The sequence below is a fragment of the Acomys minous genome, assembly GCF_964271855.1.
Source record: "Acomys minous genome assembly, chromosome: 1".
Classification (NCBI taxonomy): Eukaryota; Metazoa; Chordata; class Mammalia; order Rodentia; family Muridae; genus Acomys; species Acomys minous.
The window spans coordinates 141482918-141508200 of record NC_140483.1 but is presented as its reverse complement, the minus strand read 5'-3'; the positions used below and the strand labels follow the sequence as shown (position 1 = coordinate 141508200).

The 25283-nt window shown below is 45.2% G+C and overlaps 1 protein-coding gene across 4 annotated transcripts in view; it reads right to left on the bottom strand.

The window, feature by feature from the left end:
• TDRD7 (tudor domain containing 7) overlaps positions 1–25283 on the bottom strand; it is a 75143-nt gene that overhangs the window by 9495 nt on the left and 40365 nt on the right. For all 4 annotated transcript variants that reach the window (XM_084784292.1, XM_084784293.1, XM_084784294.1 and 1 more), the window contains exons 7-15: positions 22013–22596; positions 19458–19644; positions 16088–16199; positions 14047–14249; positions 9833–9967; positions 8180–8266; positions 5875–6009; positions 3436–3546; positions 1312–1814 (exon numbers count right to left, since the gene is read on the bottom strand). In XM_084784292.1, the coding sequence (XP_084640418.1) occupies positions 1312–1814; positions 3436–3546; positions 5875–6009; positions 8180–8266; positions 9833–9967; positions 14047–14249; positions 16088–16199; positions 19458–19644; positions 22013–22596 (2057 nt within the window). The remainder of the gene's footprint in view (positions 1–1311; positions 1815–3435; positions 3547–5874; positions 6010–8179; positions 8267–9832; positions 9968–14046; positions 14250–16087; positions 16200–19457; positions 19645–22012; positions 22597–25283) is intronic.

The window sequence follows — 25283 nt, the reverse complement described above, 5'->3', positions numbered from 1 at the left end:
AATGACTTTTACAATATGAAAAGCTTATGACACAGGCTCATGTTTTTAAAATGAGAACTATTATTTTCCACATTTTAGACTTAAAAACTGTTTTTTCCTCCCATAAAAATGACATTTTTATATGCCTATGTTGACTATCTTAGAAAGAAAGATGTATTTTGTGTAAAAAAAATTTAGTAGCTTGACCTTTTAAACTGCATCTATGTGGGGGGGGAAGAAGGGGGTGAGGGAGGGAAGGAGGAAAGGAGGGAGAGAGAGAGGGGGAGAAAGAGAGAGAGAGAATATAAATTCTTGTGTTCATCATTAAGAAGCTTATCTTCCCTAAGATGGCTCCTCTTTTCCTAAGACCCCATAGCATAAGTGAGGAGTGGGGAGCTCGTGCTCCATCGGGGGTTGGGGTAGGGGGCAGACCCAGCACATCCTGGTAGTTTGGGGGATAAGGAGGTGCAGATCCAAACAGGGCTACATCAGGTGCAGTGAAACAAAATGCACGTCACTCCCTAAAAAGGCACTATACTTGCCAGGAGGCAACCGACAGCGGACGCTGGGAATCTGCGCATCTTTCAACTAACAAGTTCTTTCCAAAGATTCTTGTTGAATAACCAGAGGTGCAAGCAATGGCTTACTATTTGTAATAATGGCTATAACTATTTATAGCACTCAAGGATCTGGGGGCACCTATCTAACTAAAGAGAATGCTAATTATGCTTTCCCCACAGGACAGATAATCACTCAGCCATAGCTGTTTCTGAGGAATTTTTAGCACAGACCATTAGAGTTTTGAAAAAGCAAGCATAACTTTATAGCAGCATATCAATGATACAAATACACAGACACAACTGGAAAGAACACAGGGCTGCTTGGCACAGCTATGTCAGAGAAGCTGGTTTTAGTCTCTTATGGTTTTTTTTTTCCTGTAAGTTTTCCACAATAAACACTTAATTTAAAAATGTCATTAAATAAAAGCATGAATTATTTTCTGAATAAAAGCATTTTTTTCTAATAGGAAAATAGGGGAAACACTTAAATCTTCACTTTATGTATAAAACTAACTTTTAACAGAAAAATGGTTAGTAGATTTTTACATGTTATTACTTTAAACATCACAAAATCTACACAATTTATCAAATCTATTTTTCACTCAAAATTCTCCTTTGTTCAGGCCAAGTCTCGCTGGACTCAGAGCCGTCATGACCGCTGCACTCTCTTAGAGCAGGGCTCCGCTGAGGACCTACTTGTGCACCTTGGCGGTGTACACTTGGTTCACGACCCCTGCACTCTTACAGGAACAGGGCCCCGCCCAGGACCTACCTGTTCTGCACCTTGGCAGCGTACACTTGGCCTTTCTGCAGCGCTATGCGGCGCTCCTCAGACACGCTGTAGTACAGGATCATCTCCTCCATCAGCACCTCCAGCTTATGGATCTCCTGCCAAGGCTGGACGACAAAATGGCCTGGGTGACAGGCTACGGGCACATACACATCCATGTGCTCCCCTGACTTGGACAAGTGGACCGGAGGGGGCAGCTCCTCCAAGGTAAAAGAAGTGGTGTGGTCCAGCACGGACTTTCTGATGGCCTCTGAGTGGCTCTTTCTGAGGCCCTCTCCAGGGCTGCCCGGAGCCAGTGTGCTGCCATTCCTGCTGCTAGGTGAGTTGGCCGCACTGGACACGGCACTCAGGAACACATCCTTCTGATGCTTCCACAGATCTGCGTTAGTGATCTGCCTGTTAATGCTGCGATGAGGATCCGGGAAGTTCTTAGGAGTAAATAAGTACACGTATGCCACTCCCTTGGCGTCATCCACTTTTGTAACCTTTGAAAAATTCAAGAAAGCAATTTAGAAAATCCATGTTGACACTAAATTCTGAGAAGCAGAATTTATGATACTAATCTTAAATATCAAAGCAGAGTATTGCAAAAATATTATTTATGGTAAGATGAATTATCTTTTACAGCCTAACAGGCACTGTGCCAAAACATCTATCAATCAGCAGAAAATCATAAGAAAATAAAAATTGAAAAAAGACCCAATAATGTGTGGCTGCTGGCACTGAGGGCAAGAAGTACTACAATGTAGCATGGTTAAATCTTTTCTGATTCCCCAAAATCCAGAGCAGAGCAAATACTCAAGCTTCCATGCAGTTGCCACTCGCCCTCAGCAACTGAACAACCAGGATGATGACAAAAGGTCCAAAAGGGAGGAGAAAAAGACAACGCCACCCAATGGGAGCGTCTGACTTCCCTGTCCATATGGGAATGCCATGCAGTCCTGGGTCGTGGTGACTGCACTGACGCATGCCTGAAGGACTGACTGGGCAACTTATTCTCACCAGCTCCTCCAGTTTGTCTTAAGAAGAATAAAAGTGAGACACTGCAGGCTGCACCTATATATCATCCATCAGAGAGGACACAAAATGGAAGTCAGGGACAATTTAACTTACAAACTATGCTCCCTCAGTGAGGTGCGTCATTTAAATCCTTCCTTTGATGTCTACTGAAATATGGGCTATGATTCATTTTGACATTTATGATACAGAGTACCATTAAAATCAACCAGTAAAGAATACTTTTAAAAGCCAAGAGTGATGAAATGGGCCTCTAATAGTAGCACCTCAGAGCCCAAGACAGGAAGATTACTGCAAGATCTAGGCCAGCCAGGGCTACAAGGCAAGGCACTATCTCAAAAGGAAAAACAAATAGTATTTTTATTATTACCCAACACTTTGGCTTTAGGTGTAGGTAAGAAAACTACTCAAACTACCATGTGATAGGTGAAGACCATAGAACACGGCCTAATCAGACAAGTAAATGCAGCAGCGTGGAGCACACACGGTCACGATAGTGCACAGCAGCAGCCTGAGCAGCAGAGCACCCGGCTAGGTTCCACAGGCACACAGCGCAGGAGAGGCAGGACTAGGGCAAATGACTTAGATCGCTGAGAAGATACTGCTCAAGGGATTTCAGCCCCATGTTTAAATACAATAACACTGTCTACAGGGGTTTAAGAGCTAAAAAGGGGTTCTAATGTTCTTTACCCTAGAAATGCAAGCAACAAGCTAAGAAGCTTCAAGAAAAATGGGCAAACACCAGGGTTAGCAGTGGGTAACTTATTTATAATACACTCTAGGAAAAAATGTATTGTCTTAAAATATTTATCCAGAGATATGATCACAATATTGGAGTCAATTTAATTCATTGCTTAGCAAAACTGTAGAAAAGAACTAAGTATCTGTGCTACTTAATTAATAACAGGGAAAATGGGGACTATAAGTAATACAGGAGATGGAAGGTCATGAAATATCTTATAGTTATATGTATAACTCATCTCTTAGAAGTAAAAATGGGTCCATTTACGACAGTGAGGTAAAATCCATCCATGCAAAGCCTGAGCTGCAGCTCTTTCCAGACGTCCCAGTACTAGTAAGACAACTAACCTTAATGCTACAGTCCGAGCAATTCAAAACAGAATCTCTTAACCAAAGAACAGCATCTGGTGTCCACATGCCAATGGACTGTGGAAGGTCAGCCAAACAGCACTTTATAGCCTAGGGGAAAAAAAAACATACACACACACACAACACACTCTCTTAAAATAGGTGTAACATCTGTGACCACAAGGCCAGGTGCTGTGGCAGAGAACAGCAGCAATAGCCCCTGGTCTGAATGTCTGCTATATATTGTCCAATTATGTCACTGCTTTTAAGGAAAATCTTCCCAGGGCCCAGGGGGTTTATACCAGATAGTTATGTCACCCCCCCCAACCCTTCTGGTCCAACATATGCTGTGCACCATTTTATAGATGGTGAAACAGCTCAGGAGCAGTCTGTGGCAGGTCACAGAGCTGAACAGATGGGACATCTGGAACAACCTGGCTTTGCTGCAAGTCTTGAAGGAAGCTTATCTATTTCCTTCAGTATCTCCTGAGAAAGCCAAGGGTGCTGAGCACGTGTGCTCACCTCCTGAGGGAGGCAGTGATGAGAACTAGAGAAGATGAAAGCCCTTAAATCCACAGGCACCCAATGCCTCACCCCCCATCCCCACCCCAGCCCACACCCCTGCCCTCAGTGCTCTTTCACTCAGGAGCTGCTGCAGAGGGCCACAGGAGGAAGAAGGACTTCAGGGATTACTTTGGCCACATGCTGAGTCTTGAACTGGGGGAGGAAATCTTGAGAAGGGCATGAAAGCTGCCCCACATCCTTCTCAGATTCCTTCTGTGCTCTCTAAGTGCCCCTCAGTCATGCCCACCGTTCCCCTAGGCTCTGAGCCTCTCTCTCCTTGGAAAAGCTGTAGGTGATGACCAGGCCATGCAGAGTGCAGACAGCTCTCTGCAGGGCAGAAGGGCAGGCAGTCCGATAGGCTGGCACACAGGTAAGTACAGGCTCTGCTGGCAGGAAAGGCCAGACTGCTCAGCAGCTCTGCCACCAAATGGGAACACTTAATGTCATCAGATTTACGAAATAATTAAAAGAAATGCTAGAAATAAGCACTTTAGTGAGAGAAAAATACTATTTTTTTTTTAAATCTTGGCAATCTATTCACATGTTTAAAATATCTTAAAATCAAGAGCTGAAACATAACCTTTATAGGTTTGCTCCTGTGACTCAGACCTCTTGGGGATGTTAACTAAAAGCTGGTCTTTAAGGGACCTGCAAATAGTAGTCATCACACTTACCAAATAAGGAATCTTGCTACAATTAACAGAAAAAGAAGTGTGTAATGTCTGTTACACACAATACTGCAGGATAAAGAAGGGACTATTATGTGACTTTCAGAGAGGCAGTAGCAGGCCTGAGGGCCCTCTCTCCAGCCAGGGAACCTTGTCAATATGATACAGGCCCTAGGTGGACATGGTCATGAGGAGACATGGAAGCCAGAGCTGTGTCACAGAACTGCAGCACTTAAAGGGCTATGGGCTTCCAGGGTTATGGCTGCATATCAACACGGTGAGAGATGTTATGAAAACATGCTTGCACAAGAGCTAAATTCTTCTCTATAATTGTCCCTGTCAGAAAAAGCAATGGTGACTTGAGAGAAACACTAAAAAGTCACACTAGTCATAGAAAACTATGCTTTATTTGCTAGTCTTGATGGTGAGAGGTGTCTTCTGGGAAAAAGTCAAAAGGCATTGTGTAATCCTTTGTTTGTTGTTTTCTGAGACCAGCTCTCATGGAATCCAAGCTAACCTTAAACTCACTAGCCAAGGATGACCATGATCCTTTTGCCTAGTGCTGGGATTATAGAAGCATGCCACCACACCTGGTGCAAATGACTATTTAACAGATCATAACAAATAATATGTCATTTATATTAATCAAATATTTACATATAAACATTTAATAATATATATATTCCTGTAAAAAATCCTCTATTTCCTTTCAAGGCAGTAAGTACTTCTTAAGAACGCCAATAGATTTACAGTGACTCCCAACTGTCATCTGAGAACAGGCTATGGGTAATGTTATCACTCCCATTTCTTATATGGGAGAGAGTCTTGCAGGAAAATGAGTACATATAAACACATGTCCAAAAGAATGGTGAATCAAGTGAACCATAAGCCCAGCACATAAATACATACATAAAACATGCTGGAAGCGTGTGGGACCTGGCTAGGTAGTGTCAGTACTGTAATTATTACAATGGAACCTCTACTTGGATAACAGCCTAATGACTCCCTGTACTTGAAAACAAGTGTTTACTAAACAGCTTTCTGTAAATGTGACTGGACTTCATGTGTAAGTCAGCCCAATTCACTTCTGAGAACCAGTAAACAGCCACTTGGACACCCTCCAGTCTTCTTACACACTGAGAAGCTGCTCATGGCCAGGACCAGCAGGAAGCTCTTCTGCAGACCTCTGGGCCTAGGCAGGTCATACCTGTGGGGGTATGGCGAGCATTTCCTGTAGAAACCGAGGTGGGATTTCTCTGAGCTCTGACACTTTCACAGACGTCGAATTGCCAGAGTCCAGGAACTGAACGTCGAGCGCCCGGCTGCTGTGAACATTCGTGATCTGTAATGAGATGAGCACTGCTAACTTAGTGTCAGTGGGAAGACGGACACACTGCTACCATCACATCCCACATAGGCTGGAGGGTCAGGAACACACCCAAACTACCAGTTTCTTCTGTTAAATGTTTTTTATCAACTATTCTTGTACTGTAAGATGGATCCCTTCTTCTAGGTCACTCAACAGTGAGAGCAAACCCTGTAAGGACAGCAGGATCTATTGTTTCTCTAATTCTTGAAATACTGCTAATTAAACAATCTATTCTTAAAATAGTTACATGTGAAGGAAAATTCTTATGTCTAATAAGAAAATAAAGAACACCAATAATTCAAGAAATTTTACTTATAGGGGGAAATGTTTGAAAGTATAACATATTTTACAACAAAACAGTCATTTTATCATTTCTGCCAAGTGAAAAAATCTGAAGCTCAAAAAGTCAGAGAGATAAAATAAAGTCCAAATGAATGTTCAGCAATGGGAAAACTACTCAGATTCAGCAATTCTTGTATAACTGTCAAGAACAAACACATACTTAAAAATAGGAATAAAATAATACCATATATTTATTCTAAGTATTTGTAATACAATTTTATCCAAAATACATAACGGAAATTTAAATACAAGACACTCAAATTAGGGGAGAATTTTAAAATGCCACTACTCTTTTGAGTCATAAAAGGCCAAATAGCAGCATTTTGGAGGATTTAGAGAAGCCAGGACAGGTCTACCCAATGGGGCATTCAGACTGGATCCCAGAACAGAAAAAGATAAAGTGAGGGGCAATCTGAGAAATGACAGAAAATCCTGCAATTAGTTACTTGTACTAATATTGATTTCCTGGTTTTGTAATTAGGCTGGTTACACAAATGTCAAGAGGGAAAGCGGGCCTCTTTACATTACTTTTGTAACTTTTTGCAGAGTCTTGAGTTATGACCTAAGTTAAAAGCAGATCTGTACATTTAAATATTACCAACTCGTCAACAGAGCTTTAAGAGCTCAACAATACCATGCTGAGCGTGTGGCACTCTGAGCACAGTCTCAGCGCACACTCCAGACCTGCTGCTTTTATTTGGCTAGGGATGGCTGAGTCTTACTAAAAGTAAGTGTAGTTATTTGCTGAAGTGTTTTAGAAAGCAATACCATGATGGCTCTTATCTTTTGGGTTGGTTTCCTTGTGGTCCTTAGGGGTACTACACACAGGAAGGGTCACAGGGCAGCACAAGCCTATGGCACGCACTAGAAGAGTGCCGTGCTAGACTGTTACACAGCAGTGAGCACAGACCATGAAAGCAACAGGGCCGAGTCCCACAGTGTGTGAAAGGCGTGCTTCAGAAGACAAGTGCACTCACACCTACTTACATAAAATTTAAAGGTGCTTTTCATTCAGTCATTCACGTGTGTGTATGTGTACATAGAGCACACAAACACATATTCTCTGCCTTTCAACATTTGACTGTAGAGTACTCTTCAGACCCTGGGTTATTAGGACAAATGAATCCTTACCAAGTTAGTCTCCATGGGGGTCTCCTATTTATCCAAACTCACCTAGCAAATGAAATGTTACGTACAGAGGCCAGAGGTCAATGGGAATATTCTTCACTCTTACTTTTTTTTTTTCCCCACTTCATTTTTAAAAACAGGCTATTTCAATGAACTCACAACTCACTAATTCAAACTCAACTCAGCAAGGCTGTCTGGAGTTTCCCTGCCTCCCTAGAGCTGGGATTACAGCGTCGGGGGCTGTGCCTGGCTTTCTGTGGATGACGGGGACTCAGGTCCAGGTCCTCACGCTTGTGCAGCAAGCACTTTACTGACTGAACCATCTCCGTAGTCCTGTTTTTTAACTATACCTATTCTAAAATCATATTTGTCTTTAGTTCTCTAGTTCTAACATATATATATATACATACATACATATATACTCTACTATAATAATGCATAGCAAAACTATGTATACAGTCATAAACATACTAAAACCATGGAGAAATCCAGCTGTTGATTTCCTTAAGAGGGGAGGCAGGAGGATAAGAACGGGAGCTCAAACCACATGGCCATCTTGTCTGTCAGAAGCCAGGGTTGAGTCCAATCATGCTTATTGCAATTTTGAGAAAATCTGTTTGTATATATGAAATACTTAGCAATAATCTTTAGAAGCCAAGGGGCTGATTTTTACCTCCACTCGTAACCATTTTCCTTTGCAATGGAAGAGGCAGATCTTCCCACAGAAGGGCAGTGAGATGAAGTACTCAGAGGTCATGTGCTATAAAACAGAAAGGCAGGAATCAGCTTTCACCACAGCAAACATGGCCACAACACTGGGACAGCACGGAGGCGTGGACTTCTTACCCACACCTAGCCAGCCTTCCCTTCCTCCTCAGGAACAGCTGCAGCAGACACACTTACCACAGTGCTTCTGCTGCCGTGCTCAGTAGAACCAGTGCGCTCATTCACTCAGTGGGCACACTCACGACGCACAGGCTGACACTGGTAAAATGCCCACAGTGTTAGCAGTGGCTTCCGTGGGCTCTGGCTCTACCAGTTCCACAGGGAAAGGGATGCTGGATCTGACCAGACCAGAGAGCAGATGGATGAAGGCACGAGGCTGGGTCAGCCATGAAGGGTACTTCTCTGTACCCTTTAACATTTACTTTCACTTTACTATTTCATTTCTTTTTAATTCCAAACTAAGACATGCCATCAACATAGACATAAGTAACAGTTAGATGCTAGCAAATGGCAGGGTTCTTCTTTGCCCCAGCCCGCACTGAGGCCTGCCCAGGGTTTGCTGTTCTGGTGACCTGATAGTCTCTATGGACAAGGACTCTCCTGGGGTGGCACAGCACTAGGAAATGCTGCTAGGTTATTAAGCAAGTGAATCCTCACCAAGTTAGCCTCCAGGGGGTCTCCTATTTACCCAAACTCACCTAGCAAGCCAAACTAACATCATGTACATACATACATAACACACACACACACACACACACACACACACACACACACACACACACAAAACAAAAAGGATTAAGCTATATATTTATATATTTGAGGTCTCCACTCTAGACAATATGAGTAAGAGTTACAGTGATTCCACACATATTTTAGACTACATATGAAACTAAGGAATGTAGAAAGCTGACAAGGCAACTGTCTCTATTGTAAGGCAGGGGGGTAGCCAACAGCCGAAATATTATAAAGCTGAACAGAGTGACTTGAGGTGCTCTGTCCTTTGTGGGTAAAATGGAAGGGAGAGGTTCCCTTCCAGGGTGAGAAGCAGCAGGAATTTGGTTACGTGGAAACCACAGCATACTCTGAGTTATAATTACGTCACACCAGAGGTAAGGAAGTAATATTAGTGACTTAAAATCGCTGTATGTCTGATTCATGATGAAGAGAAGGATGGAAGGAAGGAAAGCAGGAGGGGAGAGCGCACAGCTGAGCCATGGAGGCACAGTTATGAGCTGCCTCTCCTCAGAAGTGCACGAGAGGGTGGTGCCTGACAGGCTGGCTCCTGTGGACACGTGCTTAGGGTACATCAGGTGCCCGCCATAAGTAACCAACTACTCCAGGGCTGAACACTTCCTACGTGCTTGGCACTGCTCTAGGCAGTACTGAGACTATCTTTGTGATATTTAATTAGAAAAAAATGCTGCATCTTCACTTTATAAGGCAGAAGTGAGAGTTTTTCCTCAAAGCTCTGAAATCTGGGTTTCTACCCATCATTTTGAAAAACCGATCTCTAGTTATTAAACAATTATTCACCCTAAGACATTCTGAGCTCCTTGCTTGCAGTCTGAAGCTGATCTCAAGAGATGGTGCTCCAGCATACCTTGCAGTGGAAGTAGTCCTCTGTCTTATGCAAAAGGTCATTGAGTTTATTCAGACCCTTGCACGGCACCTGGCAGTAGAGTGTTCCATCAGAGCAAATGTTAGTCACTTTGACATTTGTGTACATGGCATCCACCTGTAACAAGCAAAGAACACACGGAGCCTAAGACAATGGCCTCCTCTTACCTCTCTCAGCAGTTACCTAAACAGCCCATCACACTTACACATTTGCGACGGCTAACATTCATTGTCAACTTGACAACTCTGGGAATCAAGTGCCTCTGCATGTACATATGCGGATGTTTCTAGAAAGGCTTAACAATGAATACCTAACCTCAGTGTGGATGACATCACCCCATGGCTGGAGTCTTGAGTGAGCTGAGCCCCAACAGGCCCTCATTTCTGCCTGCTTCCTGGTACAGAACATCTTCCCTGCCACGGTGGGCTATATCCCCTCGGAGCATGAACCTATAACACTTTTTCCCTTCAGTAGCTTCTGTCAGGAATTTGTCACAGTAACAAGAAAATGAACCAATGTAACATTTCAAAATTCTCCAAGTAGGACACCTTGGTAGAAGGAAATTTGTAACTTATTGATACCAGTGTCATTTGTGTCAGGCACAGAAGAGACATTTCCTATGTGGTCTGTCACCTGGAAGGCTGAATGTGTTCTTAACTTGGGTTTATTTTCTCTCCAAGAATAAGTATTCTAAAATCAAACTTTTACAACATTAATTTAAGAGTTTTTTGTTGTTTGCTTAATCTAAAAAAATTCACTCTATCATCATCCTGCTTATTCTGCTAGATTTCTATTGGTGTGATAAAACACTATGAACAAAGCAACTGAGGAGGACAACGTTGGTCTCACCTTGCAAGGTTACTGTCCATCACTGTGAGAAGTTAGGGAAGGAACTAAAAGCAGGAGCGGAAGCCGAAGCCATAAAGGAGCACTGCTTACAGCCTTGCTCTCTATGGCTGGCTCAGCTTGCTTTATTATACACCCCAGGAACACCTGCCCAGGGCCGGTGTCACCCACAATGAGCTGGGCCCTGCCACAATGTCAAGCAAGAAAATACCCTAAAGACTAATATTATGGGAGTATTTTCTCAGCTGAGGTTCCCTCTTCCCAAATGGCTCTAGCTTGTGCCAAACTGACATAAAACTAGTCTGCACAATGTGCTACATGAATTTTTAAATTCAAAGTACCTTCATTAGCAGATTGTATTATAGTATATATTAGTGCTCCTATTAATTCTACCAGGAGAATCCTACAGCGAAGTAGCAGGATATAAAACTGCAAAGTACTTAGCTTTGGGCTAACACTTCAGAAAGGATCTAATCACTGGAAGAGCTTTATGCCCCTCTGGCATGACATAAGTCTGGTATGACCAGTGGTGGTGGTGGTGACGGCTGCGGTGGTGGTGGTGGTGGTGACAGCCGCGGTGGTGGTGGTGGTGGTGGTGACAGCCGCGGTGGTGGTGGTGGTGGTGGTGACAGCCGCGGTGGTGGTGACGGCCGCGGTGGTGGTGGTGGTGGTGGTGGTGGTGGTGGTGGTGGTGACAGCCACGGTGGTGGTGGTGGTGACGGCTGCGGTGGTGGTGGTGGTGGTGGTGACAGCCGCGGTGGTGGTGGTGGTGGTGGTGACAGCCGCGGTGGTGGTGGTGGTGGTGGTGACAGCCGCGGTGGTGGTGACGGCCGCGGTGGTGGTGGTGGTGGTGGTGGTGGTGGTGGTGGTGGTGACAGCCACGGTGGTGGTGGTGGTGACGGCTGCGGTGGTGGTGGTGGTGGTGGTGACAGCCGCGGTGGTGGTGGTGGTGGTGGTGACAGCCGCGGTGGTGGTGGTGGTGGTGGTGACAGCCGCGGTGGTGGTGACGGCCGCGGTGGTGGTGGTGGTGGTGGCGGCGGTGGTAGTAGTGATAATTTTTAAAAACTTTTTATTGATTCTTTGTGAGTTTGACATCATGCACCCCAGTCCCACTCACCTCCCCATCCCTGCGTATCTGTCCTCTGCCCTTGCATTCTCTCTCCCCAAAGAAAACAAACAAACAAAAAACCAAACAAACAAACAGCATAGAAATTATCACATCTTGGAAGCTGTAGTGTGTCACAGTGTGTCCCAAGTGTGCCCTTTTGGCCATACTTTTGCAAATGTTCATTGCAATGAGTCATTGGTCTGGTTTGAGGCCTCTGGCCTCTGCATACTGCTCCTCACTGGAACTCCTCTGGGTCATCCTGTTGTTGCCCCGTGCCATGGAGATCCTGCAGCTTTGGATCTGCAGGACTGGCCCTTTCATATGCTTCAGCAGTTCACAATGAAGTGGATTTTGGGATGGGCCAACTCCAAGTTCTAGATCTAGGCCTGGGTGGTAGCTGAGTTGGTCAGCCCACCAGCTCACCTGAACCCTCACCACCAGGGCAAGTGTTCCAGCACTGCCCCAGCTAGCTGACCCAGTACTGTAGCCAACAGGGAGTAGGGTCAGCTCTCCTGCTCTCATACCCTTGGAGTCAGCTCACACACTCCGAGAGCCAGCTCTAATGTGCTGCCCAATCAAGGTTTGGAGCTCACCCCCGAGTACCACAGCTGCTGAGGGGTTGGGCCAGCTCACCATTCTCACACCCTGAGGAGGGGGCCTGGCTCACCCATGGCTCTGTTGTGTTGCCCATGTGAGGTGTAGGGTTCTCTCCCCCCAATGCTGTCACTGATGAGGAGCAGGGAAAGCTTTCCTGCTCTCATGACCTTGGGGCCAGCTCTCCTGACTACTACGGGTGGCACAGAGTAAGGGAGGGGGAGGACATCACCCCTATGCCCACACTACCTCATGGAAGAGGAATGGCCAGACCAACTCTCATGTGCCCCAGCTACCAACGCCATCTCTACTGTGTTGCCCAGGTAAGGTGCAGGGCTTTCTCTGCTGAGTGCTGCAGCACCAGCTCACCTGCTCTTGACTACGGGACCAGCAATCCTGTCTGCTGCAGGTGCTGAGGGGTGGGAGGAGCACTATATGAATTTTAATGCTTTTCAAAAACTATAATCAACATAAAGATTCTAGACTTACCCACTTGGGGGGCCAAATCACAATATATTTTTTAAAAAATCATAGTTCTATTTGGAAAAAGCCTCGTTCCTGAAATGATTTTATCAGGTCTTTAAAATGGTAGGCCCATCTGCCTTGTTCTTTAGGTGCCCTCATTTTCCAATAAGGTGTCCTCTCATTTATTTACCTAAAATCTATAACTTTCTTTTGTATTATTTTCTTCTCATCTCCCTCACTCGCTTTTCTTCCTTTTTAAAAAAAGTGTATGTGTGTATTCATGTGGAGACCAGAGATTAATGCCAGGTATTTTTCTCAACCATTTTCTATCTTATCTTTTAAGACAAGAGCTCTTGCTGAATGGAACACACTGACTTGCCCAGTCAACTTTCCACTGCATCCTAGACATCACCTTGCCTTTGTTCCCTCAGAGCTCGGATTCTACATGCATGCTACTGAGTGAGTTTTGTTTTGGTTTTTGCTTTCTTCTGTAATATGTGAGTGCTAGCATAGAACTCAGGTCCCTCGGCTTGTATGGTAAGCACTTTACCTGCTGAGCCATGTCCCTACCCCATTTTACTTTTGTAGGAGGCACATAGGCCTTGTGCTCATGAACAAGCACTGGCCAAACCAGGAGCTTTAAGTACACAGGTTGTCTCTTCAAAGGGAGGGATGTATAACCTGTTTTTTCTCAGAAGGATGAAAGAGGTGGTAGTTAATAGCCTGGTGACTTCTGCGCTATCTGTATGACCAGGCCGCACTGACTCCCCTAGACCTTTATCTTGAGCCTGTTTATCTCAACCCATAGGGCTCTCTTCCCCCAGACCCTTATCAGGAGCATTTTACTTTGAGCCTGCTTCCACGGTTAATCTATAGAACCTACCTTTATGGAAGATGTCACTTATACAATATATATATATAAGAGTTTCAATGTAACCATGTCTTAAGCTTAATTGTGCACACAAGATTGAGTTAATTATCACCCGGAAAATTTTTCCATTTTGTGCTATGCTTAAATATGCCTAAAATAATATACCCAGTATCAAAAATTTGAGTTGTATTGAACCAAATTTCCTTCTTGCCTCCCTGGATAGACACTGATGGCCATAGTGTTTACATAGCCGTGTCCTTCCCCCACCCCATGTCCCAATACTCTCACCCTGAACATTGACCATAGTGGTACCTGGAGATGAACTTCTAGAGATTTGTCACATATGGCCTTTAGGCAGGTGGCATTGATGTTGATGTCGTCTTCTCCTGAGGTATCATATAGAACCACCAGGGGGATATCCGACTTGTCCAGTATCTCCACAGCAAAGATCTTCCCACATGTTAATGATTCCACCACCTTCACGAGGTCAGGATCATCATTCAGAATCTCCAACCCTGGAGTCACAGAAGCAGCATGGATGAATAACGCCATTGTCTATTTTGACCACTCATTAAAATGACCTTAGAATCACAACACTTTTAGTGGAAGTTTCATTTCAAAATCTTCTTTACACAGCTATAGATAAAAGGTACAATGTGACCATCTCTTTTAAGAGACACATTAAAGTGCTGGAGAGATGGCTCAGCCATTAAAGGCTAGGCTCACAACCAAAACTGTAAGAGACACATTAGAGCAGGCACTCTTAACATAAGGAGAGGACACCACAGAACCACTGATTTATCAAAGGAAACAGATGTTTCAGCCACCACAGGTGTCAGGTGCACTGTAACTAGTCACTCTTCAAGTTCTTTGACAATTGGAACTCAATGTAAACTAACTAAAATGAGAACATCATTCCTGTAGTGGGACTTCAGTGCCGCTCTCTGTTGTCTCTTTGAACTTGACCTATAAGGCAGCCTCCTCCTGTTCTGCCCATTCTCAACTCTTCTCACATTTTTACACCCAGACTCTTGCCCTGTACTTGTGATACATTTCTTTCAAAACCAGCTACAGAATTTTTGATGGGCTCTTAAGGGCGCACTGTGCTTATCTCAGAGTTAGGTCCTTCAGAGACATAAGGACTCATCCTTACCCCCCCACCTTTATTGTTTTAAGAAAGGGTCTCACTTTTTAAGTCCACACTGGCTTGGAACTGTGTAGCCCAGGCTTGCCTGCAATTTGTGGTCTTAGACTATGAAATACTGACATCAGGTATGAGTTGCCATACTCAGCTTAAGGGTCATCTCTGTAGAGGGCTCATTTTCATGTAAGAACTGTCATCTCAGGGCTGGAGCAGTTGCTCAGTGGTTAACAGTGCTCCCCACCCTTCCAGGGGACCTGAGTTAGTTTCCCAGCATCCATGTTGGGAGGCTCACAACTACCTGTAACTCCAGCTACAGAGTCTCTGATGCCTATAGCCTCTATGGGCACTTGTACCATGGAGCATACAAGCCGATTTTCGTTAATCTCACTGTGCCTTCCATAACTTTCCCAACTGTCATCCACACATGCATATTCTTGTGCTTCTGTAAAGAGGAAAGGTGCAAGAACCAGCACAAACCACCACAACTCACTTGGGTACACAACGGTTTGCTAGCAGGGTGCATCTCCACAATCCACCTCCGTAGGAAAGGCTGGCGGTGCTAATACTCGAAGTGACAGGTCTAAGACTGAGTGAGTCCCGTGATATAGGGTCATATGGACTTTTACTAAGACAAAACATAAACCCTTTCAAATGACTAGGTGATGCTTTTATAATAAAATATGATGAGCTACATTCTATATACTAAATATATACATATAAAACAATCCACAGAAACACTGTCAGTGGTGGTGCACGCCTTTAATCCCAACACTTGGGAGGCAGAGGCAGGCAGATCGCTGTGAGTTCGAGGCTGGCCTGATCTACAAAGTGAGTCCAGGACAGCCAAGGCTACACAGAGAGACCCTGTCTTAAAAGAAACATTGTCACATTTTAAACATTACTACATCTTATACAGAACACTTTACATGTAAATTCATTTACTGAACCTTTCAAGAAAAACACACTATAAGCTAGGTGTGGCAGCCCACACCTACAATGCCAGCACTGAGGAGGTGAACTGGGAAAAGTTAAGGTTCAAGGCCAGTCTAGGATACATAGTAAGACTGTACAGAAAGAAAGGAAGGAAGGAAGGAAAACTAGAAGGGCAGAAGGGCAGAAAATGTAACATCTGAGACACCAAGAGCATTTCTGAGTTGAACAGCTAAAAAGTACAGTGGTAATAAGAGTTTTCTAAGAAATCCCCCTTACCTGCTAGCTTGCACTTTGTAGCTTGGAAGGACAGAGAGCAGAACCGTGGGTTCAGTCTGTATGCTTTACTCTTCTCAACATTTTCACAAAAGCCATAGTCAACATAGCACACCTAAGAGGTAAAGCAAAGTCAATCAACGATTTCTACACTCAGGGCTTTTTCCTTATTTTAAAACTTTAGTTCATTTAACTGGATTCACTTTATTCCATAATCAGATGCCATCTGATGCACCCCAGAGGATGACAACAAGCTGGGCCTCAGGGTCCCATGTTCCAGGCCCTTCTCTGCTACCTCACCCCTTAGTCAACAAGAAGAACAAGACCAAGGCAAAGCAGATTCTGAGGCCTTGCCAAGGCCACCAATGCTGGTGCCTGGTCTCTCCCCATCTTCATCCAATGCTGTGTCACCTGTCCTTCCTACTACAAGTTCTCCCCGTTCTGAGGGTTAGCAGCTGTTTCCAGAGAGGCCATCATTTCTGTGACACTGTCCAGATCCCAGAATCCCAAAGCAGCACTAGAGACAGCCTGGTCTTGGCCAATGTGATAATAGGGGCTGAGATGCTTCTATTGGGGACAACAATGACATCAGACTGGACACCACAGAATTCTACTTTTTAAAAAAAGGGGAAATCCAGATTTTTTCTTCTTGTTCACAAAGCTAGATTACATCTACATCCAGCTGAGCAGAGGCTCCAGCTCTGAGCAGAGCTGGATTGTATAGCTCTTCTCACTGAGACAATCTGCCCCCTGGACATACTATCTGGGAAGTGACTCAGTGAGTCAAGATCAGGGTGGATGCTACTCCCTATACAATGTCTGGGGAGGGCTATCTTAATTGCTTCAATTGATACAGGAAGATTTGGCCCCAAGTGGGCAGCAGCTTTGGTCCCTGGACTATCTGAAAGAAGAGGAAGCTACCTGAGCACCAAGTATGTATGAACGCATTCTCTCTGCTCTTGAAGCAGATAGGACTGCTGAAAGCCCCTGCCTTAACTCTCCTGCAGAAAGGACTGCATCCTGAATAAGCCCTTTCTCCAGAGTTGCCTCTTTTTCAGGATACTTTTTTCCAGCTACAGAAATGAGACCTGAATACATACCATTAGCACAGAGATGACTCTTGCAGCACATACAGAATTCTGTTGAAAAGACCTGAAGACCACAACGTCTCCCCACCTCTCTTTATTTTTAAAGACATGGTGTCACTATACAGCCCTGCCTTGCCTACTTATTATGTAGGCTAGGCTAGAGAGATCTGCCTGCCTCTGCCTCCCAAGCTACAAAAGCTTTTTTCTTAGTAACTGGAAACACTAAGTTTTATTATCATATGTTTAGACTAACTAAGAATCTGAGACTGTTGAAAACCCACTATCTGTCCTTAATGAAAGCACAGGACAGTTATTAAAAATAAAACACAAAGCAAACAAAAGGCAGGCAGAAAGGTGGCTCAAAAACACCAGTCAACAGAGGCTATATCACCTCTCCTTCCTGCTACAAGTTTTGGAAAGAAAAAAAAACAAGGCACAAGTGCCAGCAGGAAATGAAGATAAACTCCTCCCTAGCAGAGTCTGAGGAAGAAGAGCCCCTGACCACGTGGTGATTGTGCCTGGACGCTGTAATGGACTTCCTCTTAGGAAACAATACTGACTCTCTGCTGCCTGGGCCCAGGTTTGATGGTAGAATCCAAAGGGTCAGCTGTTGGCCATTTCAGTCTGTGAGCCCACCTTTCCCACACTTAATTTCTTCCCCTTTCACAGGCCTCAAGACTCAGGCAGCTTTCAATCTCATTAACAGCAATTTACAACTGGAGCTTGGATTTGCTCTTCCTGGACCCATAGAACACACTCTGATAATGGGATGCAGTGTGTGCAATCCAGACTCCAGAGAAAGTCAGGCCATACTGTTAGCCCAGCAACTGGCTATGGTAAGACCACTCCAAAGTCTTCACAGGCTTAGGTTTGCAGCTGGCTTCTTTACTGGTTTGATCACTGCACTCTATTTTTGCTGAGGTGGTGGTGGTGGTGGCAGCGGCGGTTGTAAATTCCTGTTTGTTCTGTGGAACTGGAGATTGGCCTTGAGACCTAATGTATGCTCTAGACCAGATCTTTACTGTCGAGCTACATCCTGAGACAGATTCTTACAGAGTCGTTTTCCAGGCTGGCCTTGAAATTGTGTTCATCCTGCTTTGCCTCCCGAGTAGCTAGATTATACACCTGCACCACCAGGCCCAGCTGGTGACCTATGTTTAGATGGCAACCACAATTCACAGAACACTTGTCCCTGGATGGGCTTGTATAACTCACTCACCTCACCCTGTGTTCTTTGCTCTAGGACAGCAGAACAAACATTTTGGGTTGGGATAGCCACCAGCAGGCAGGCACCCAGCACTTGTATTTCTGGCTCTCTGGCACCATCAAGTGGCCACAGGTCTCTCAGTGTCACCTGAGTGCCTGCACACTCCTCCTAGCTGCCAGGGGATATCACAGGAGAGCAAGAAAGGGACTTGAGCAGCTTCAAGCGGACTTTCCCTGAGGAAGCAGCCTCAGCAGAGAGCTGCCAGTCTTCCTCTCAGTGTCTTAACCTAAGCTGGGCTGCTCCCAGAGACACCTTTAGTCCTCTTGGGTCCTGCTGCATCTGCAGGCTCCAGGACTTCTGGCCACATCCCATCCTGGTCATTGGCCTCTGCCCCTTTGCTTCATATTCTCCATGCAAAATAAAAATAAAAATAGCAGCTCCTTTGCCTGGAAGACACAGACATAAGGCTGTCACTCACAGGATGCTTGCTTCCATCATGAAAAGAAGAAATGACATCAACAGCCACCAAACCAACAAACAGTCCATCATGGCTCAGCATCTCTGATCCCTGGAGCTTTAAGGCTGAAAGGGCACAGCTCTCAAGGAAGCTGGGCCTGTGGGGCTCCTCATGGAGGGTATAAAGCAAAGAGGCAGAGGCTGATGACCAGGATGGGATGTGGCCAGAAGTACTGGAGCCTGCTGATGGGGCAGGACCAGATCCCAAGACAACTGAGGGTAAGCCCAGCTCAGACTGACACTGAGGAAGACTGGCAGCTCTCTGCTGAGGCTGCTTCCTCAGGGAAAGCTTGCTTGAAGCTGCTTACAGAGCTGCTCAGTGCTGGAAGAGGGGAACCCTCTTCTGATAAGACTGGCATCCTGCCCCTCTCATATTCACTCTGTGACTCTAGGAAACTGAGATATCATGACTACCACTGACTTAAAAGCTGACAGGGGTAGTCTTTCACGGCACCACCTTGGAATTTCTGTTGAAAATAACAGATTTGAAAGAACAAGAAGCAACAGTCACATCTGAAAACTGGCACTGTATCTACCTCACGCTAGACAAAACTGAGCTTGCCTTTATCTTGTTCTCATCTGTGGAGATGATCTGTGCGCGTAACCAGGCGTCTTCCTCTGCGTTGACTGCCAGCAGCTGCCCAACGTGCACAGCCTGGATTGGTGCGACTTTGGGGTTCTTACTGTAATACTCCTTCATCTCATCTTCCATCAGCTCCTGAGCAGCTGAGTAGTCCTTGCCTACATACCTGGATTAATGAGACAAATGGACAGCTCAGGGTAAGTGAACCTCAGGGTGCCACTGGTGCTCTTGTTTCCCCTGTAGCCATCGTTGCTTCCAGCCTCACAGCTGCTAAACCCCAGCAGGAGGAAGAACTGTGCTCAGGGAACATTATGCTCAGCACAGGAAGACAGGACTGTGGAGATCTCTGCCCAACATGGCAAAGTTTGACAGCCCTGAGAACATCAGGGTGCAAAGTAGGCACTGAAGTTCTCAGGTAGGCACAGGCTGCAAGAGACCCCAGGGATGGAAGAAAAGGTACAGGAGGCCAGATGAGCCCCTCAGAGCTTGAATGAGGTTGCTGGGATCTGAAAGGATTACTGCAAAGAGAATCTGGCAGATGTTTTTACCCTGGCTGCATCTCAGAATCCTTAAGCTTTGAAAAGCAGGGACAACTACCATGAACAAAGTGAGGCCTGGAACTGGGGTGCATGCAACAGTATAATTTCCTAACATGCGAGGCCCTGGGCTCCATCTCCAGCCTTGCAAGACAGACAGAGCAATGAAACGCCCCCAAACTTATGTAACAAATTTGAGCAAATTACAACAAAATGTTGAGCTAATACTCTGGAGGTGACATGTTCTGGCTGAGTGTCTCTAAATTATGTCCTGAGAAGAATTATTCTCAAACATTTTCTAAACATGTCTACTGTTGATGTGCAGTCCTTTGATCAGTGAGTTTTCAAAACACATTTCTTTTCTGCCATGAGTAGGCTGTCTTCTTGTCTTCCTTAAGGGCATCAATCCAGGATGCTATATCTGGAAAACCAAGTCTGGCTCATAAAACGAGACCATTTCAGCTATACGATAAAGCTTTCAGCTGGAAGAGCCCCCAAATCACCTGCAAAGAAGGTGAGGGAGGCAGAAGGGCCCTGCTTCTTGTATTGCTCCAGTTTTTACCCAAGGCCTCAGGTGATTTGAGGAAACTCTAAGAAACCGCTCCACATAGTCTTGGTAACTATCAGCAGGCAGAAGATAGCCCAGCCAACCTACCTGTTACTAGAGAGAAGAGGGGAAAGCTGGAAAGAAGGTTTACACAAAATGCAAAGAATACCTCTTTGGAGACTGGCTATTTTAAGCTGTGTAGTCTCCATCCCTGAAAGTCAAGCTCCATCATTTACATTTCCTGAGTGCTGCAAGTGTTCAGCAAAGGCTGGGATTAGACCTCCCCTGGGCTCCAGTCTCTTGGGAGGGCCAGGACTTGGAGGCTTGAACTGAGGTGGTGATGGAGTCTGGCCAGTATAAAGCCCTGGCAGAGAGAAAGATGGAGAGAAGCACCCACAAAAGCTGCAGGTGCCTGTGCTCTCTTCAGCAGCCAGTAGAGAACAAGTGAGAACAGGGATGGCTACAGCTGGGTGAGTGGGTAGCAACAAGTATGGGTTCTTACATCTGTCTGCACATTAACTGAGCAAGGGGCAGAGAGTTTGCACAGACCAATCTCCATATGCCGCCGCACAGCGTTTCACCTGCATCTGAAACCCCATGTAAGTCACGGCCCTTCTAAAGACGCTTATCGGTGGTGGAGCGAGGAGACTAGCCAGGCATCACTGCCCCTTCAGCCTCGGCCAGTCCCAGCACTGAAGCTCTACTGCTGCCAAGCTCTTCCTTCTGGAAGGACTCTGATTTGGTCATTCTCTGAGCTTTTCTAGTTCAGCTATGGATCCTGGGCAGCCCAAACCACAGGGCCATTTGGGGTGAAGGGGCCTGGATTCTTTTTGCTTCAGTGTTCTCCCCCCCAGCCCCAGCTCTACACAGGACAGGCCATCCGGTGCTTCAGTGATACGGGTTCCCACCGCAGGAAGCCACAAATTGCAGTCTTTCTATATTTCCTAAAGGTCTAAGACAAGTATTCAGAGCTAGGCTGACATTTTTGGTTCTAGCTATCACTAGCCAGTTAGGTGAGAGCTACTCGTCCCACACAATGGCATCTAAAGGCTCAAGTCAGTAGGGCACCTCTAGGTCCACCAGCTAATCTGAGGTGTTACCTTGACTAATCAGTTAGTTACCCTGACTTCTTAGGATGACTGCAGTCCTAGATTCGATGGCATTACCTGGCCTGAAGGAAGCTTGCTGTTTATAGGTTGGATAGAAATGTAATGTTTTTGATATAGTTGCCATGATGCTTATGGCATAATTCTTTTAGGCTCATATTATCATTCCAGTTTAAAACTACTAGCCATCTTTTCTCCTAAGAACACTGTGGGCATTCTGCACTTCACTGTGACTGCTAAGGCTCCTAAGGACGGTAGTCTTCCTTCACTCAACAGCATCCATGCACGGAATGGCCAAGTGACAGCACCGCACCAGCATCTTAACAACTAGAAATGCCAACTTGCCTGATAACTACGTCATTTGTGTTGCTCAGCTCAACCACCAACACAGACGGGGAGGCCTCGGTAGGAATCACCAAAGGTGGCACAGTTATGTCCTCCACAAAGTCATCAGTGCTTTCGGCCATGTTTTTTTCTATCTGCAAATACTCTTGCTCAATCATTGACTTAATGTCAAAATCTCCTTGTGCCTGCCCTTCATCCTTTAAGATCTTGTCAGTGGGCAAGGGGAGTTTCGCATAGAGAATTGCCTTCTGGGTATTTCCGGAAATGTAGTTTATGGTGCACACATCAGAGAGTGAGGCAAGGTTTTTTAAGGCATCCTCAGGGAACTTGACTTTGTACGTGTCCTCAAATGCTTTGGGGAGTGCACTTGCCCAAAGGCCACTTGAGTATTTCACCAGCAGCTCAGCCACTTTCTCCTTGACATCCGGCATCACTGTTGGGTTTCCTTTTGATGGCACTTCCTGCTTGGGAGCAGGTGGTGGAGATGGGAGCACCTTCTCAGGGTCCTGCTTACTTCTCAAGGGCTGCTCTCTCTTGGCAGGATAAAGAAGTAAGTCTTGACCACTACCACAAGGTTTTTCCACCTGAAATTTTTAAAGAGAGCAAACAACAGATATTTCAGTGGCTAAGAGAAACCTGAAAGCACAGTAATATGTGTTATATTTGAGAGAAATATTTTCAATTTCATGATGCAAAAAAGTAAACATGTTGTTCTTCTTAACTCTAAAGATGTGTCGTCTGACAAATGACATGAACCATGGTTCAGAGACAATGGGGAAAGAAAAGGCATTCATTTTACTCAGAAGACAGTTAAGACTCAAAGTGCCCCAGGGAATTATGAGGCATCTGCCCTGTCAATGTTTCCCTGCTAAATGCAGAGCAAAGCTGACAAAATACACTGGAGCCAAGGTGAGGTGAAGGTATGTCAGGAATTTGCCCCCGGAAGTACACTAGGAATATATAAGCACAGTAGGAGTGCCTCCTTCCTTCCTACAGCACCCTGAGACACTCCACAGCAGACAGGTAACCAAAAGCACCACCTCCTAATGAGCTAGTGGGGAAAATACCCAGCATCAGATGGTGTCCGGTCTCTGACTTTACATGCCTGAGGACTACCCTGAGACACTGATGACACTGCTGTCCTCCAATTCTTAGCCTTTTCTACGGACAGACCAGGGGTTGGCAACTACCAGCCTCCTGCCCAAGGAGCTTCTGACTCATGAGCTAAGACTAACTTTCATACTTTTAATCGCTGACAAATCAGAAAAGTCATTTCACATATGAGCATCACGTGGGCCTCAGTGTGCATGAGGCCTCTCTGGATCATGTATCCTAAGGCTGCACTGTAATGGCAAAGTCACGACAGGCCACTGTCCTGACAGGGGACAGGCATGCACCTCTACAACATTTCTGAGCTTCCAAAGCCTAGACAGTCACTATTTGGCCTGAGTTAAGATTCACTGCCTTCTGGAATGATCCCTTTTTATTAGTCCCACTTGGCTACTCCTCGTTACAATTAAATCCTCAGGAGAATCTACTAAGGTGCTAAGTTTACAGATTGCTTCCTGCTTTGTTGCTGTTTGCTTTAGGCAGGATTGCCTGCAGCCCATTATAGCACAACTGGCTTTAAATCCCTGATCCCCCACCCCCTCGGTCCAGCTGTCCTGGATCTACGTAGACCAGGCTGGCCTCAAACCCACAGCAATCCTCCTGCCTCTGCCTCCCTACTGCTGGGATTAGAGACGTGTGCCACCACGCATGCCAGACCCTCTGATCCTCCATCTCTTAAGAGCTGAGACTACAGGCATGAATCGACATGGCAGGCACAACAAGACATTTTTCCTGACAGGCCAGCTTACTAACAACGAGCACTATTTCATTTACCTCATTTTTCAACAACGTTTAGGAAGACACACCACAGGTGCAAAGGTACAAAGGTACTGACAGAGAAGACCTTTAATAAATCAAGACAAAGTTAGTATGACTTAAAGATTTCATTTGAAGCTGAGCATTACAGCATACATTTCTAAACTCAGCATTTTGGAAATGGAGGCTGAAGGATGAAGAGGTCAAAGTTATCTTCAGCTACGTAAGACTATAAGGATAGTGTGGGCTACTGGAGATCTTGTCTCAGAAACAAAACAAGCAAAAAACTCCAAGAATCTCTTTAGTCTGGTTATATATTCTTCATGATACATAGAAAGTAGGAGACACTGATCTAAATATAAAGCCTTAGTTTTCTTCTTTATCTTTTGGGTAATATGTCAAGTTTCAAGGACTCAAGAAACATCCCAGACCTGAAATCACCAAGAAGTGGTATACTGCATGTGTACCACCTGAAGGCACTTCCTGACCACCAGGAAGTAGTGTACTGCATGTGTACCAGCTGAAGGCACTTCCTGACCACCAGGAAGTAGTGTACTGCATGTGTACCAGCTGAAGGCACTTCCTGACCGCCAGGAAGTGGTGTACTGCATGTGTACCAGCTGAAGGCACTTCCTGACCGCCAGGAAGTGGTGTACTGCATGTGTACCAGCTGAAGGCATTTCTTATGCAGTTAGCTGCCTGTTACATTTTATGCCCCTGCTGCTAAGTTGCAATGACTTTAATATTTGGGTAGTCTTTCTCTCCATGGCATACAACTTCTTAAATCTAAATTGTTAAGTTTTTAATTTTTTTGTCTAGTGCTGGGGAATGAATTACAACAAGCATTTTAGCACTAAGCGACTAGTTAAGGTCTCAGAATTTAGGCTGGGCATTCAAAGATGGGCTGAAAAATATACTTCCCAGAAAAAAGGAAAAAGAAGAAAAAAATGCTGAGTGGTTCTCATGTGTATGATTTCAGTTGGTTTAATTTTACATTGAGACACGGCAGTCTTCCCTATTCAAGGTCTTCCTTTAAACTCTCTTCAACCTTCACCTCCTAACCTTTCTCAAGCCCTTCCCTCCAGTGCACGGTGGAGGCTAGTTCAGTAGAGAACAGGACATAAGCCTCAGTCCACACCTGCATGTGTCCTCATTTAACCCCTAAGAGGACACATTTTTTTAAGCTTTATGATACTTCCCTTTCCAAACAAGTTATCAGAAAAATACAGGTACTTAAATGTTTATTTGACCCCGCCCACCCTATGGGTAAGATGTGATGAGAATCAATGACCCACATCAACTCTAGCAAAGCTCTGCCTCCGCCTCTGCACACAGCCAGTGAGCTCTCCCAGGCAGGAAGCACTGTTTCTGACAGAAGTTACAGACAACTTATCCACTGAGTCAA